Source organism: Danio aesculapii, chromosome 16, assembly GCF_903798145.1.
Source record: "Danio aesculapii chromosome 16, fDanAes4.1, whole genome shotgun sequence".
In the NCBI taxonomy this organism is placed as follows: domain Eukaryota; kingdom Metazoa; phylum Chordata; class Actinopteri; order Cypriniformes; family Danionidae; genus Danio; species Danio aesculapii.
This window is the reverse complement of record NC_079450.1, coordinates 57,442,403-57,458,198: the sequence shown is the minus strand read 5'-3', so window position 1 is coordinate 57,458,198 and position 15,796 is coordinate 57,442,403. Positions and strand designations below refer to the sequence as shown.

Sequence of the window (15,796 nt, the reverse complement as noted above, 5' to 3'; positions counted from 1 at the left end):
TTACTGTAAATAAACAGTTTTTTTTGGATGGAAAGTTCTTTCATTTTAAGACTAGCCTGTAGTGTTTTGCTATACAGAGAAGAATATTAATTGATTCTAATCTTTTCTATTGTGATTCAAAGAGCAAGTTATTTTGGGGTGAGAGTTTATAATGTGCATTACAGCGTCTAGTGTGTGTGTGTGTGTGTGTGTGTGTGTGTGTGTGTGTGTGTGTGTGTGTGTGTGTGTGTGTGTGTGTGTAAAAGCCATAAACAGTGTCGTGTGCGGTTTTCAGCGGAAACTACTGCTCTTCTGGCTGAGTTACTAACTGAAATTCAAACTGCGCCACAATAAAAGCGAAAGTGAAACCATCGAGCAAGAGGGACGATCGGTGAGTCTCAAGAATGCTAATGTAGTCTATAAACACCGTCAGGCAGGCGTTTAAGGCTTCTCGAGGACATGTAGGCTGTTTTCAAAGATACAAGTAGCCTATGCTTGGTTACTGCTGCTTTTAATGACCGTGAACAGAGAAAGGGTTTAAGAGAGAGGCTGTGCGTGTTGTTGGCCCATAGTTTACACATATGAATTTACACAAGCGATTAAAGAGATGTGTTTCCTACTTACCGTGATCTATGGGTGAACTGCAAACAGTTTAACTGTCAGTTTAGGGTTAAAGCTAGTTTATTATTATTACATTTATATTTTTGCACATTAATATGTTTTGTAATATGTAGTAATGTGTTCTGCAGAGATAAACATGCAGAAATACATAGTTAGTAGAACTTATATTCAATTATTAGTTGCTAATCTTATTCAGTTGTTTATGTGAACAAGCTATATCTCAAAACACCCCAGCGCCTGCACAGTTGTTGATTATTTATATATATACCACTCTCCAGGAACTGGTACAGATATAATGAACAGATATAAAGTGTTTTAAATTAATTTAAATGATATAATGAAGATGATAATAATAATATATACTCGTACAGTAAATTAAATAATAGCAGTTTATTTAGAGTAATGTAGAGGGTTTTTTTGTCATCATTGACCACTGCTAACATTTTTGCTCTGTGGGTGGAGTTTTTTAGATGGTTCCTTAGTGGACTTTAGCTGAGGGGAATACCTGTCAAATGTGAAACTAGTTTTAGACAGCGGTTTTAGAGCAGTCTTGCAGTAGCTGTATAGTATAGAGTGTACAACTTTTCTGCTGGCTACAACATTAAGCTGCATTATCTGAATTATTTTAATCTCAAGATTATTTCCTTTTTGTCTCCTGAAGGGTATTTTATATATAGCTGTACTGCTGAATTAGTTCATGATGAGTGCTGAAGAGTCTAGTAAAGCCTCCGCCACTATGAGCAGTCCAGAAGACCTTCAATCTGAACCGTAAGATGACCAAATACACACATGAATATACACATCGGTTTGGGCTGTGTTTAGATTTAGAGGCGTCAATGAAAGTTTTGTCTTCCATTTCCCTATTGGAGTAGGGTTTTTTGTATATATTTTTAAATTGAATAAGTTAAAGGTGCAGTAGGTAATCTGCGACAGTGCTAACCGGCTAGCATAAATCTCTGAAACACAGTCCCACCCCTGCCGTCCAAAGCCACACCTCCTGAAATACAAGCGCGCGCACCTTAAAGATGACAGCAGAACCCTCACACAGCGACTCGTGCTTGGCCGGCGGCTTGCAGGAATTACACTCATTACTAAACCATACCTACTATGACTGCTATTTCAGAGCGAATATTCAGAGTAGCGGTAAACAATATAGCGAGCGCGTCACAGGCTGTCATTGATCAAAAATGAACCCATGTGATGTGAATATAAAAGCATCTTGACCTTAGTAAAGCAGGCTAGGCTGAATAGCGCTATTTACTGATGTTTTGTTGTTAAACTGAATATAAATGTACATTACTAATGCTGTAAAAGGACCTTATGAAACTAAAAACAATCACATCAATCTTTCACCTGGAGATTTCAGTGGCTGAACAACACTACTGTGCATATAACCAGCCTGATCTCACGAGAAAACATAAGTGTTTTATGTTTAGTCAGTTTAGTGGCTAATTTCAGAGTTCAGTCGTATGAAATTGTACGATTTTAAAAAGGAGGCGGGGCACCTAACCCCACCCCTAAACCCATCCGTCATTGGGGGATGAGCAAATCATACTAAATTGGACGAATTAGATTGTACTAATTCATACGAATTAGCCACTAAATCCACAAGTTACGAATTGCCGTGAGATTGTGTTGATATAACCCATATGTAAAACAACCCAACCTACATCAGCTCTGCATGACTGAAAGAGTTTTGACACAGAACATTACCTGAACAGTAAATAAGAAGGTCCTGGAAAGTGAATTTGTGCCTCTGTGTGATTAAGGAGATTCTCATTTATGGACCAAAGGCTTCTGGATGAGGAGTAGACTTGTAGGAGTATGTAGAGCAGGAGATGTTATGCACCAAAGTTTTGATCTTGGTATGAGCTAAATGTGCATAGAGATAAAGCGGGGTGCGATGTGGGCTGTGTGAAGCCCAAACGAGCTGCATTTTGGGTAAACTTCTAGAGGCTTGATAACACATTAAGGAAATCCAGCTGAATGACTAATGCACAGCAAGCAGATCTAGGCCAGTCCTGACCACGATACAGTTCCATATCACACCAGATTTTTGTATTTACAATTATTCAGATTGATGAAAATGTTGTGCGATGCTCTCGATCAAAATTCTCTTCCACCTTAGACATGAACAGAAGAGATCAGACTCATCCACACCATCACAGCTCTCCCTGAAGAGTGGCAGATCAATCTCTCCACCACTGAACTTTATTGCGAGAGAACAGGGAGAGACAGAAAGGTTTGTAGGAAAAACACCTGAGAAGAAAGCTGTAACATCACTTTTATTTGTAAAATTAAACATACTCAAATGTTCTGTCTGTGTTTTACTAATAGAGCTAAACAGGAGAGACCAGACTCATCCACAGCATCACATCTGTCCATGAAAAGTGGCAGATCAATCTCCCCTCCATTGAACTTTATTGCAGGACAACAGGAGAACACAGACAGGTTTGCTCTAAATACATCAGAGAACAAATCTAAAAACGTGTGTGTGAAGATAAACATGCACATGTATCTGTGGTAACTGTTCTGCATGTGATTTACTAATAGAGACAAACAGAAGACATCAGACTCATCTGCACCATCGCAGCTGTCCATGAAGAGTGGCAGATCTATCTCTCCACCGCTGAATTTCATTGCCAGAGCACAGAGAAATATAAAAAGGTTTGAGAAAATGTGCTAAAATTGTCAAAACATATAACACTGAATACTCCATAATGGTCAAAGCATTCATTCAAGTTGAAGTCAGCAGAGCCATTGGAATTTTCTTGCAGGAGGTTGTCTGTAGGTGACCATACAGAGTCCACACCTGCTAAAAGAGTCTGTCAGCGGCACCACAGAGCTCTGGATGTGTTCTGCCAGACTGATAACATCCACATCTGCAGCATCTGTGTTGAGGAAGAGCACCAAGGACACAGGAAAACATACACTGCGGTTAGTTTTCCACCAAAGACCCATTCAGTTATTCAACACACAATTCATTAAAAGACAACTGGAGTTTATGTTATGTCATTCATGGTTGATGAGCATCATTCTGGTGCACACTGCTTCATTTCACTGCAGAAAGCTGATGTTCCAGACAGTCAGTCAATGCTTTTACATATTATGGAGAACATGGGGAGAGAGGACTTCAAAACCTTTAAAAGAGAGCTGTGTGAGGATTACCCAGGATGCTTAGGGAGTCAGTCAGAGGAGCTCAGTGTTTCTGAGGCTGCTGAGAACATAATGAAGAGTTTTGGAGGAGAGGCAGCACTGAGAATCATACTACACTTCCAGACTAAAGGTAGTCCATATTTACATTCAGGCTAAGGCTTTAATTCATTCATTTTCAGTGCATCTAAACATCTCCTTCTTTCTTCTAGCTAATCCACTTAAAACAATCACAGATGCAAATAAAGCAAAGCTTAAGAATAAATGTCAAAACATCATAGAAGGAAACTCATATCATGGTAATCAGAGTTTACTGATGGAGGTCTACACAGATCTTTACTTTACTGAGGGTGGAAGTGGAGAGATAAATAATGAGCATGAGGTGCTGAGGAATGAAATGATTTCTCAAAGCAGAACAACTCAAGAGGTTTTATATGCATGTGATGAGATCTTCAAGACACGTCCAGGACAAAGAACACAAGTCAGAACAGTCCTGACGATGGGCATAGCTGGCATCGGAAAGCATGTATCAGTGCAGAAGTTCATTCTAGACTGGGCGGAGAGAAAGGCAAACCAAGATATAGAGATCATCATCCATCTTCCCTTCCGGGACCTCAGCTATAGAGAGGAGAGCTGCAGTCTTCTACAGCTGGTTCATCAGTACGCTCCTGAGCTGAAAGAAGCAGATCTTCAACATCTGAAAGTGCTGTTTATTTTAGATGGTTTAGAGCTCTGTCGGTATCCTCTTGATTTCCATAACAATGTCTACTGTTCTGATATAAATGAGAAGCTTCCTGTGGATGCCCTTCTTACAAATCTCATCAAGGGGAATCTACTTTCCTCAGCTCTCCTCTGGATTACCACACGACCATCCACAGCCAGCCGGATCCCTCCTGAGTATGTCCATCGGGTCACCGAGATCCACGGGTTCAATGATCATCAAAAAGACACATACTTCAGGAAGAAAATCAGCGACCAGACTCTAGCAGATGAAATCATCTCACACATCAAATCATGCCAGAGCCTCTACATCATGTGCCACATGCCCATCTTCTGCTGGATATCTGCCACTGTGCTGGAAGACATGATGAGGGATGGAAACTCAGAAGAAATACCCAGAACTCTGACTGGGATGTTCACTCACTTTTTGCTTCTTCAGATCAGCTTCAAGCACAAGAAGTTCAATGGAGCTGATAGAGATAACCCAAAGAAACTCTCTGAATTTGACCAAAGATTCATTCTGAAACTGGGGGAGCTGGCTTTCCAGCAAATGGAGAAGGGGGATTTGATCTTCAGAGAAGAGGATCTGAGAAAAGGGGGCATTGATGTGAGTAAAGTCTCAGAGTACTCCGTGTGCACAGAGTTTTTCACAGAAGAGCTGGGACTGTACAGAGAGAAGCTCTACAGGTTTTTGCATGTGAGCTACCAGGAGTTTCTGGCCGCGATATACGCTCACTTCACCTGCGTTAATGACGGGAGAAATGTTTTTCTCAAAGATGAATCCAAAAGCAGCGTTGGTCTTTGTGATGTGCATCAGACTGCAGTGGAGAAAGCTTTGCAGAGTGAAAATGGACATCTCGACCTTTTCCTTCGCTTCCTTTTGGGTCTTTCTGTAGACTCCAACTTCAATCTGCTGCAAGATCTTCTCAAAGACACTTCCTGTAAACCCTGTGTGGACACAAACAGGACTGTGAGTTTCATCAAAGAGCAGGTCAAACTGGAGCAATCACCTGAGAGAATCCTCAATCTCTTCCACTGTTTAAACCAGCTGAACGACAACAGTCTTGTTGAAGAAATAAAGGCTGCCATGAAATCAGGAACACTGCTGGGCAGCGAGCTGGATCCTGAGCAGTGGTCAGCTCTGGCTTATGTCTACCTGACAGCTGGAGAGAAAATAGAGGAGTTTGACATGAAGACATTTCAAACATCAACAGCAAACCAGCTACGACTGCTGCCGGTGCTCAGGATCTGCAAAAAGGCCAGGTCAGTCTTTACTGATTATTGTTATTGTACAGTGTTTGCTAATAATATGTACATTGCTAGATAAACAGAAATATAATAACAATCAAATATGTAAGAACTCCTTTATTTACTGTCTGAACAGTGTTTTAACCTGGCAAAAAACATGAATAAATGATATGTCATCTTGTTTACAGGCTGGACTGCTTAAATCTTTCAATTGAGCCCTGTAGGATGGTGGCCTCAGCTTTTAAGTCAGTCAACTCAGCCTTGACAGAGCTGGAGATGAGCAACTGTAAACTAGAGAAGTGTGGAGTGAATGTCCTCTTGGATGGGCTAAGGAGTCCACACTCTAAAGTGGAGAAACTGAGGTAACTAGTGTAAGAAATCGGCATGTTTGAGATATCTCTTACAAGCTTAGCTCTTTTCAGAACCATATCTTGGCTAATAGTGTCATATATTTATTAACTAAACTACAGAGAAGTAGAAATTTATGAAGACCATGAATACCCAGGTAGTGTTCAGTAAAATACATTGATTTTAAATGCATGCTTTAAATCATGATTCTTTAGAATTTCTTGCATAATTAGTATTAGGAATAATTTATGAACATCATTGTTTTGATGCAGTTGAAATGTTAGATGAATATAGTAATGACCATCGGTTGGTTCTGGTGTCTAATCGTCTGCTTCTGCACTTCAGGTTGGCTGGCTGTTTTTTTCCATCAGAGTCCTGTGCAAATTTGGCCTCAGTTCTGAATTCAGTCAATTCACAAATGACAGAACTGGACCTGAGCTACAATAAGATAGCTGATCGTGGACTAAAAAGACTTTGTGATGGGCTACTTAGTCAAAATTGTAAAATGCAGAAACTCAAGTAAGTATTATTTGTGAGAGGATTTAGATGTGTCACTATCTAATTTGGTTAGTGATGTAATCAATCTATTTCTGCAGGCTAAAGCGGTGTGGTCTCACAAAGGCAAGCTGTGCTCATCTAGCATCAGTTCTGAAATCTAACACACATCTGAAAGTGCTGGAGCTGAAAAGCAACGATCTGCAGGATTCAGGAGTGGAGCTGCTCTCACCAGGACTGAAGGATCCACAGTGTAGATTAGAGACACTGGGGTAAGCATGAAGATGGCACTGTCACTACATTGCAATAATACCACCAAAGGTCACCTTAATTTATTATTGCTTATAGTATGCATCACTGTTACTTTAGTTAACTATATATATATATATATATATATATATATATATATATATATATATAATTGAATATAATTGAACTCAGTCATTTATGCGATGGTTTTTTCCAAATGCTAGATAGAAAAAATATGTGCCTTTAGCCATTTGTTGAAAAATGTTTGAGTCAGTTTGGGCAGGTCATTCCACCAGAAAGAAACACTGAAAATTAAAAATTGGTGAAAGAGATTTTGAGCTATTTTGTTATGGCAGCACAAACACCATAACTTGCAGAATACACACTTCTTGAGTGCACGGGCATCTAAATAATTGTTTTAGCCAATAGTAGAGAGTTGGGTGGACAAGGAGTTGTATAGCATCCCTTCAGAGCAAGGACCTAATCAGCCTGCAGGAGTGGGCAGTTCTAGCAGTGTGGTCTGTGAAGTTCAGCTGACCATAAATCAGAATTTCAAGATTCCTGGCTGGCAGGAAATTCACGAGTCTAATACATGGGTAGGAACATTTGGTCCTGGAGAGCCACAGCCTGCAGAGCTTTAATCCTGCCTTGCCAAAAATCTCAGCTGCTTGTTGCTTTCTAGTAACACTCAGACCTGAACTGGCTTGTTCAGGTGTGTATGATTATGGTTGGAGCAAAAACTTTGAAGAAAAAGTAGCTCTCCAGGACTAAACTTACCTGGACCTGAAAACTGCAAGCAGCTGTGATCTTTGCAAGGTTAAGGTTAGGGTGATCTTTTGAATTTGTTGCTGTCAGAACATTGTTTGTATGCTTACCTGCAGACTGTCGGGGTGTATGATCACAGAGGTGGGCTGCTGTTCACTGACCTCAGCTCTTGATTCAAACACTGGTCATCTGAAAGAACTGGATCTAACCTACAACCATCCAGGAGAGTCAGGGGTCAGGCTGCTCACTGCTAAAATAGAAGATCCAAACACAAAGCTGGAGAAACTACAGTATGTGCTTAACTTTATTATTATGTTGTATACTACATGTGGGAATTATAGACTGACAGCTTGTTCAGACGTTTTTACTTGTTGACCATCTATAAGAGTCCTCAGTACTACAAGCTTCTGTGTTTTAAATGTTTTAAATCTGTCTTTTCTCATCCCCAGATTAGAGTATAGCGGAGAGTGTCGAATGAAACCAGGTCTGAGGAAATGTAGGTATCTTTTGCAAATACACAATATTGTATATTAAATTTAAAACATATACTACCATTTTTAAATGTGAGAACATTGTTAAAATGAGATGCATGGAACACTGCCGTTAAGCCAATCACATCATTCACTTGTCACATTCCTAAAAACAGTTAATAGATCAATTGAAGTCTCAGCATATGTTTTGTTCTTAGTTTTGTTGTTTTTATAGTTTGATCGTAAATTTTAGCACTCAGTGACCATAGATGCTGTTTTTTGCAGATGCCTTAAAGCTCACAGTGAATCCAGACACAGTGCATCCACACCTGATAGTGTCTGATGAAAACAGGAGAATATCAGAGACCACATTGGATCAGAAATATCCTGCTAATCCAGACAGATACACACTGTATCCACAGGTCATGTGCACAGAGCCTCTGGCTGATCGCTCTTACTTTGAGGTGAAGTGTACAGGTGGGGTTAGTGTTGGAGTGGCCTATAAGAGCTCAGATAGAACAGAGGATTTAATGGGAAATAACAACACATTCCCCAGTCTCATGTGTCAGGATGGTAAACTAAATCTGTGGCAGAATAACAAAATAACTCGTACATTCCCAGTGTCCACTCGGTCTAAAAGAATAGGTGTTTATGTGGACCAGGAACATGGAAGCCTGTCATATTACAGTGTTCATAATGACAGACTCAATCACCTGCACACACACCTCACGACTTTCACTAGGCCTTTACATGTAGGCTTTATCTTTATGACTTGCTCTTCAGTGAGTCTTTGTGAGATGAACTAGACCCAGAGAGGGATGTCAGATCATTTGTTAAATAAGTGTTTTGTACATTGTTTGCATAAAAAGAAAAGAAAAAAAGCAGATGTAAAGATGGCACTGAACACATTTGTAACTCTTAGAAAAGTCCAGATCACCGTTCTGCTCTAAAACTGATTATTCAGACAAAACAGTAAGATGTGGACACATTAAATTTAGACACATAGTACCGTCCCCATCTACCACATGACTGAGACCTGCCTCAAGTAGCCTGATGGTGGCGCTACATTGGCTCTACTGACATTCTTATATGAATTTGGAAACTTTCTGTAAATGTTTTGTGAACTAGCCATATATTTTACATCCAATCAGAACCAGATACTATGGACTCTGAATAAAAGAGACATTTCGAGTCAGCTTCCTAACAGTACTGACTAACGTTCAAAGTAGGAGATTTTACAGCAATGTCTGTAACTCCTGAATGGAGTGTGTTTGTATGAGCTCAATCTGAGGTCACTGTCAAAGGTAGCATGGTTTGGCCACATGGTTAGGGATTACTCTAACCCTAGGGTTACCATAACTATAAGCCAATGTGGATTACAACTGACCTCAACATTGACATGTAGTGTCTTTGTACACCCACATATATGAGGACATTAACAAAAACACTGGTGCCACTGACCACTGACCAATTAAATTAATTATAAATATGGAAGTTAAACTTCAGTGTCTGGAAAGCTATAATAGGGATAATTGGAAAACAGGCCTTTGGGTATGGGTTGGGAGTATATTAACTGTTAATTGGTTTCTTACAGTAAAATAAATGTCGCAGTGATGTATATCTAAATAGATTATAAGCATTCAAATGTATAATATAAACTTATGTTTGAGGATGCCCCACCACAGACCTTTACAATTTAAATGAAAACACTGATTATCAGACAGAGAATAACAGGTTAATGTGCCTTAACCACAGATAATTGCTGATAGCTAGGTTTTGTATTGCTTTTTGTATATATTACTAAAACACAAATAAATGATTAACACTGTATTTAAAATCTGTAACATTCCACTAGACACGATACTAATCAAGCACAATATACAATAATAGCATGATAGCACACTCTAAAAATGCCAGGGTATCTCAACCCAGTTATGGGTGTTATATGGACTAACCCAGCTACTGGGTTATTTATATTCATTAAATTAATAGGACCAAATTTAACCCACTGTTTGGTTTAGTCCATATTTTACCCAATTTGTGTTAAATAACCCAGCATTTTTTAGAATGCAAATATGTAGTAAAAATTGTTGGTAACCCATTTCTACGAGTAGCCTACATGAGATTTGTCTGTATCCAGTCACCAAACAGCTTTGCCCAAATCATACTTGACCTGCATTATTTTTCAAGTATGCTGCCTTTTCCTCTCAAAGTACTTGTATATAGTGGGTCAAATGCCCAATCCTGTTCCTGGAGATCTGCCTTCCTGCAGAGTTCACCTGCAACCTTGATCAAACGCACCTGTCTTTAATTAACAAGTGCTCCTTCAGATTCTACTAAAGCCACGGTCACACTGGACTTTTCTCCCCATAGACTTCCATTCATACGCACACAAATGCAACAGAACGGAAACGCGAGTTTGTGCGTCAAGTTTCGCAATTCACTCGTTCAAGCTTGGTGAACTCTGACCAGCGAAATCGGAAACCAATTGAAGATCAAAACAGGACCTCTCTGGACAGAAATGTAAAACATTCGCTCGCTTCATTAATGTCTAATCAAATTGTTTAAACACATCTCTTTTCACAGCACCTTACGACAGGATTTCACAAAGTGTGACCGCAGATTTACTTGGTTTAGTTGTGTTTGATCAGGGTTGCAGGATGGTAGATCTCCAGAAACAGGAATGGGCCCCCCTGGACTACATATATTGCCAGCCTTTAAACTTGCACTTTAAGTTGTTTTTACTCGATGTATTCCTGATGCTATAGCACTGCAAATGCATATGTATATATATATATATATATATATATATATATATATATATATATATATATATATTCATTCATTTTCTTGTCGGCTTAGTCCCTTTATGAATCTGGGGTCGCCACAGCAGAATGAACCGCCAACTTATCCAGCATTTGTTTTACGCAGCGGATGCCCTTCCAGCTGCAACCCATCTCTGGGAAACATCCATACACACTCATTAACACTCATACACTACGGACAATTTACCTTACCCAATTCACCTGTACCACATGTGTTTGGACTTTGGGGGACACCGGAGCACCCGGAGGAAACCCACGCCAACATGGGGAGAACATGCAAACTCCACACAGAAACACCAACTGACCCAGCTGGGACTTGAACCAACAACCTTCTTGCTGTGAGCCGACAGCACGACCTACTGCGCCGCTGCGTCTCGCTGTCTATATATACACAGAGTATTTTGAGGACACTTTGAAATGCTTCCATGCTGCAGATTTCTGATGTGTGTTTCTGAAGTATTTGTGTTTTCATAAAATGTGTTTAGACTTGACACTTATTCAGATGAACTTCACACATTTCTCTCCCAAATATATCCCAGCATTTAACTCGTACTTTTTTTTCAAGAACCCAGTATTTTTATGTTATTGAACATGAACTTAAGAAACTGTAAAGTTTGATGTGTGCTGTATTTGTGTGGAAATATATGATGTATTATTGTATTTTTCTGAGCAAAAAACATTCACTATTGTCCACTTCCAGATGACGACTCTGAAATGTCATTGAGTATAACAATAGATTTTGAAATCTAGTCTGGCATATATACAATAATAATAATTTGATTACATATTTTAATAAAGCATTACAGTTTGGCTCTAATATATTCTTTAATTGTCTGAAATATCAGCACTGATCTTAAAGCCATTAGGTTTTTACACATTTGGCATCTGTATGTTTTCATCATTTCAAACAGAATCTGTATTATCACCATGCTTATGTTCTGTATATAGAAATGTCACTTTTGATAAATGTAATTTAATGCAGACAACAAAATGAGAGATCTCCTTTGACCCATATGTGTATGATGCTTTTTAACAAGACTGTGTTGCTAATGACACATTTCGTAATGTTTATGACGGATTTATGGCAAGTTATGTTATCTTGATAATGTCAAGCTGTTATAATAAAGACTACAACAGGTCATGATGTATTTATGGCAAGTAACAAACAAAACAATTACACAGTTACATAGTTGTTTATTGCCCCTTTCTTTCAAAACAAAAGTCATTGTGACAACGCTTGTTAATGGAAAGCCATTTTAAAGTGTTGTCAGATTTGACCTGCTGCTGTGTTTGAGGCTTTAACTAATCAATCATAGCCTACAATAATCAGTGAAGCTTCCTTCATCATCCTGAAACTACATCTGGATTTCCAGAGTCAGATTCAGCTTCACTTTCAGCATGGAGGAGAAGAGGAATGAGGATGAAATATGACCCTCATGTTCTGTCCTCCATTATTCCAGCTTTGGGTGATATGTTTTAATAATGATCAGCTTCTCTGTGTTTGCCAGTAATTCCTGTTTCTGCTGTTAACCAGAGCTGGATTAATCTCCAGCTCATTATGGAGGAGCAGAACACAACACAAGCCTGTGGTGCTGAATTACTTTTACAGAGAGTTACACACTCATCCGGCACTGTGACACCACACACACACACACACACACACACACACACACACACACACACACACACACACACACACGGCTGCTTCCCCATGCTGAAGGAGCAGATTTACAGCAGGTCAAATCTGTCGCTTCCCTTCTTTCAGCATGTGGTTTATAGTGCACACTACGGTTATTAGTGCTCACAGTCTCACACAGAGTTCACTAGCACACTGGTAAGGTTTCCTTCCATTAACCCAACTACAGAACCAGATGAAGGGTCAAAGGTCAAATGCATGTAAACCTTGTCAAGTGCTTCTGAAATAACCCTTAATTAGAATGCAGATTTATTTCTGAGTTGAGTCCAATGTAAAGGGACTGTTAAATGTGTAAATGTAGTGTAGTGTTTCACATTCACAACACTCTAGACAGTGCCTTCTAACAGTGTCCTAACTATACGTGACGCACCAGGATTCCAGCGACAAGCAATGTTGCATCCGCATCAAACGCAACACGACATGACCGAAACATCTACACACCAGCCACTGCACTCCCAATGAAATGATCAAGGTTATAATCTAACTAATACATAATAAACCTGTGACAGCTAACAGATCTGTTATCAGAAGCTGCAACAGTTCCACACAACAGGTAAAACAAGGTAAAATCATGGTAAAACTACTGGTTGGCTGCAATGCCCAAGCTGTGTATTTCCACTGAGGCAGGGTTGTCAAATACTGACGTCATTTCTGAGTCTCTACAGGGAACTGATGGCCTTTGACTGCATTCATCTTCCTGCAGCTCCAGTGTGGTCAGTGTCTGTGGTCAGCTGGAGCAGCGAGGTCTTAGGAAGGTCTGGGTCTGGATCTTGTTAAAGCGTGATCTCTCAGCGAGTGTGTTCTTCATGTCAGATCGCTCACCATTCAGGCGCTTCAGTAGAGCTATATTAGGACTGGAATACACCAGAGTCAGCGCTTCAGTGGGGTTACAGACAGGAGTGTGTGTCTGCGCATTAGCAGCTCGTCTCAGTTTCATGGCATCTGAGCAAAGCAAACCGACGGCTCTTTGTTATCAGTGCAGGTAATAAGCAGGAGCTGTGTTTGAGGGATTCGCCAGCCGCTGTGTTTTCAGGGCTGCTAATGGAGTGTTTCCCACAGGACATCACACACACCGACATCAATCTCTGCTTTAAACAGCTTCACTTCTGAGGCCTTCACTGCCCGTCTGTCTGCATCTCTCAGGCCACATCCACCTGTACCTTTATTTAAAAAGACTTGAGAATGCACTGTGATGCACGTTAAGGACACGCCAAACCAAACGCAGAAATAAAAGACACCTATTCTGCCCCTTTCTACATCCGTCCATGGAGACTCCTGTCGCTCCTGATCTAAAACTTCACATCTAGAATCCTCTTAGTCTATGCTGACATTATCTTCAGCAGCTCAAACACTCTAATGGCTAATGGACAGACGGCTGCTTCTCACTCAGGGCTGCTGTATATGCTAATGAGATCGAGAGATGGGGACTAGTGGGCGGGGCTCTGATGACACGTTCAAAGGGAGAATGTCAATCAAAGTGTTTCAGCATCAAGTCTGATTATAATGAACACAATTAATTCATGTTGAGCATTAGAGGCTGGGTTTAAACCCCTTTTTTTGCATTATCGGCTACTAAACCAAGCACATTGCATACAAATCACTGCAAGTATGAGATGAGAGGTGGATTATTGTCCTGTGGTGTAAATGATACAGAATACACGATGCATAACTCTGGGTCATTGACTTTAGAGCAGCGTTTTGTTGGTCAATAGTGCAGTTGGTTTATTTCAAAATAGCAATGCACCAACAATGCGGCTTAACACACCTCCCTTTCCCCCTGTGAGTCCACAAAGTGGCACAAAAGCATTTGCTATTTAACCAACATGAAAATAACACTTGCACCGGTCTGACAATAGCAAAGTAAGCACTTGTGCCGTGTTGAGCCGTGTGTATGAAAGAGCCCGAAGGGTGTTTTGGATGAGACAATTCATTAATTGTACTACGCACTGTGATTGACTTGCATTGATGATGTAATATCTTTCCCATACACCTCTCAATGCTTCAGGTGTGCTGAGTTTACTGAACTGACACATGTGAAGCAGTGAAATAAGCACACAGTGTAGGGAAAGAGATCAGTGTGTGCTAGAGCTCAGCCTTCATGGAAACTAGAGAACATTCTGCTGCAGAAAACTGGTCCTTCATTCAGGAATACACTGAGCTGATAACAGGCTGTGTGAGTGTGTGTGTGTGTGTGTGTGTGTGTCAGTGACAGACGGATGGAGATGAATGATGCGAGAGATTCCTCTGAAACTCTGGTGTGTGTGTGTGCGCGTGTTCAGATGAGATTCTGCTCGGTGTATCGATCCTGTGGCTCCTGATCAAACATTCATCCTTCAGTTTCCCACAGACGCTTCATTAAAGTTCAGCCGGCTGTCTTTTCCAGATCCAGAGTTCAACACAACAGATTAATCATCCCATTCTGCTGGAAAACAATCATCTGGAATCTGTGGGAAATCATCCTGTGTTCTGGTGAGCTCTAGTTTACACAGAATATGAGGAAGAAAATATAACCAGGAGCCCAGACTCTTCATGTCTAACACAGCGCTGAATGAAGAGAGTGATGGTGTTTCTGGAGTTAGACAGTGAGGGAAAGACTGACAGCAATAATGCCTTACTGTTGACACTCTTGTTTCCACAGTCAGACACTAGTGTCACCTTCAGCATCATGCATGTTAATCAAGACACGTTTCTGTATCATTTATAATTTAGGAATCACAGATTACAGGCGGCACGGTGGCTCAGTGGTCAGCACTGTGGCCTCACAATATAAGGTCCCACAGTCCAAACACATGCGCTATAGGGGAATTGATCAACTAAATTGGCCATAGTGTATGAGTCTCTGTGTGAATGAGTGTGTATGGGTGTTTCCCAGTGACCCCTGATGAATAAAGGGACTATGCTGAAGGGAAATAAATGCGTGAATCAATAAAAGATGACATCCATATAAAGCCAGGGCTTCTTGTCTCACTCTTTCAAATTCAGATAATGTAGACAGCGTCCTCTATGAAAAATAATCTTACAAGAAACAAGATTACTGCTGCTTCCTCCATTGTCAGATGATTCTGCTTGTTTTAAGGAGAAACTCTCTTCATTTGCACTCATTATTGCTGAAATCAACACTATATTGATTTGCTTGTCTAGAAAAAGCTTCTGGATTTAAGCATCTTTAGATATTTGGACGAGAAACAAAGCAAAAATATAAGTAAAAAAGCATTTTGTGCATTAAT

The 15,796-nt window shown here is 40.2% G+C and overlaps 1 protein-coding gene across 1 annotated transcript; it reads left to right on the top strand.

The window, feature by feature from the left end:
• Positions 1–289: 289 nt before the first annotated feature.
• On the top strand, positions 290–10,815 carry si:ch211-201o1.1 (NLR family CARD domain-containing protein 3). The gene is made up of 14 exons (XM_056476011.1): positions 290–370; positions 1,262–1,368; positions 2,729–2,842; positions 2,938–3,051; positions 3,154–3,267; positions 3,378–3,537; positions 3,667–3,886; positions 3,966–5,736; positions 5,910–6,083; positions 6,415–6,588; positions 6,666–6,836; positions 7,695–7,868; positions 8,028–8,074; positions 8,334–10,815. Exons 2-14 carry the CDS (start codon positions 1,298–1,300, stop codon positions 8,852–8,854), a joined length of 3,825 nt encoding a protein of 1,274 aa, XP_056331986.1. The 5' UTR covers positions 290–370; positions 1,262–1,297; the 3' UTR covers positions 8,855–10,815.
• The last annotated feature ends 4,981 nt before the right edge of the window (positions 10,816–15,796 follow it).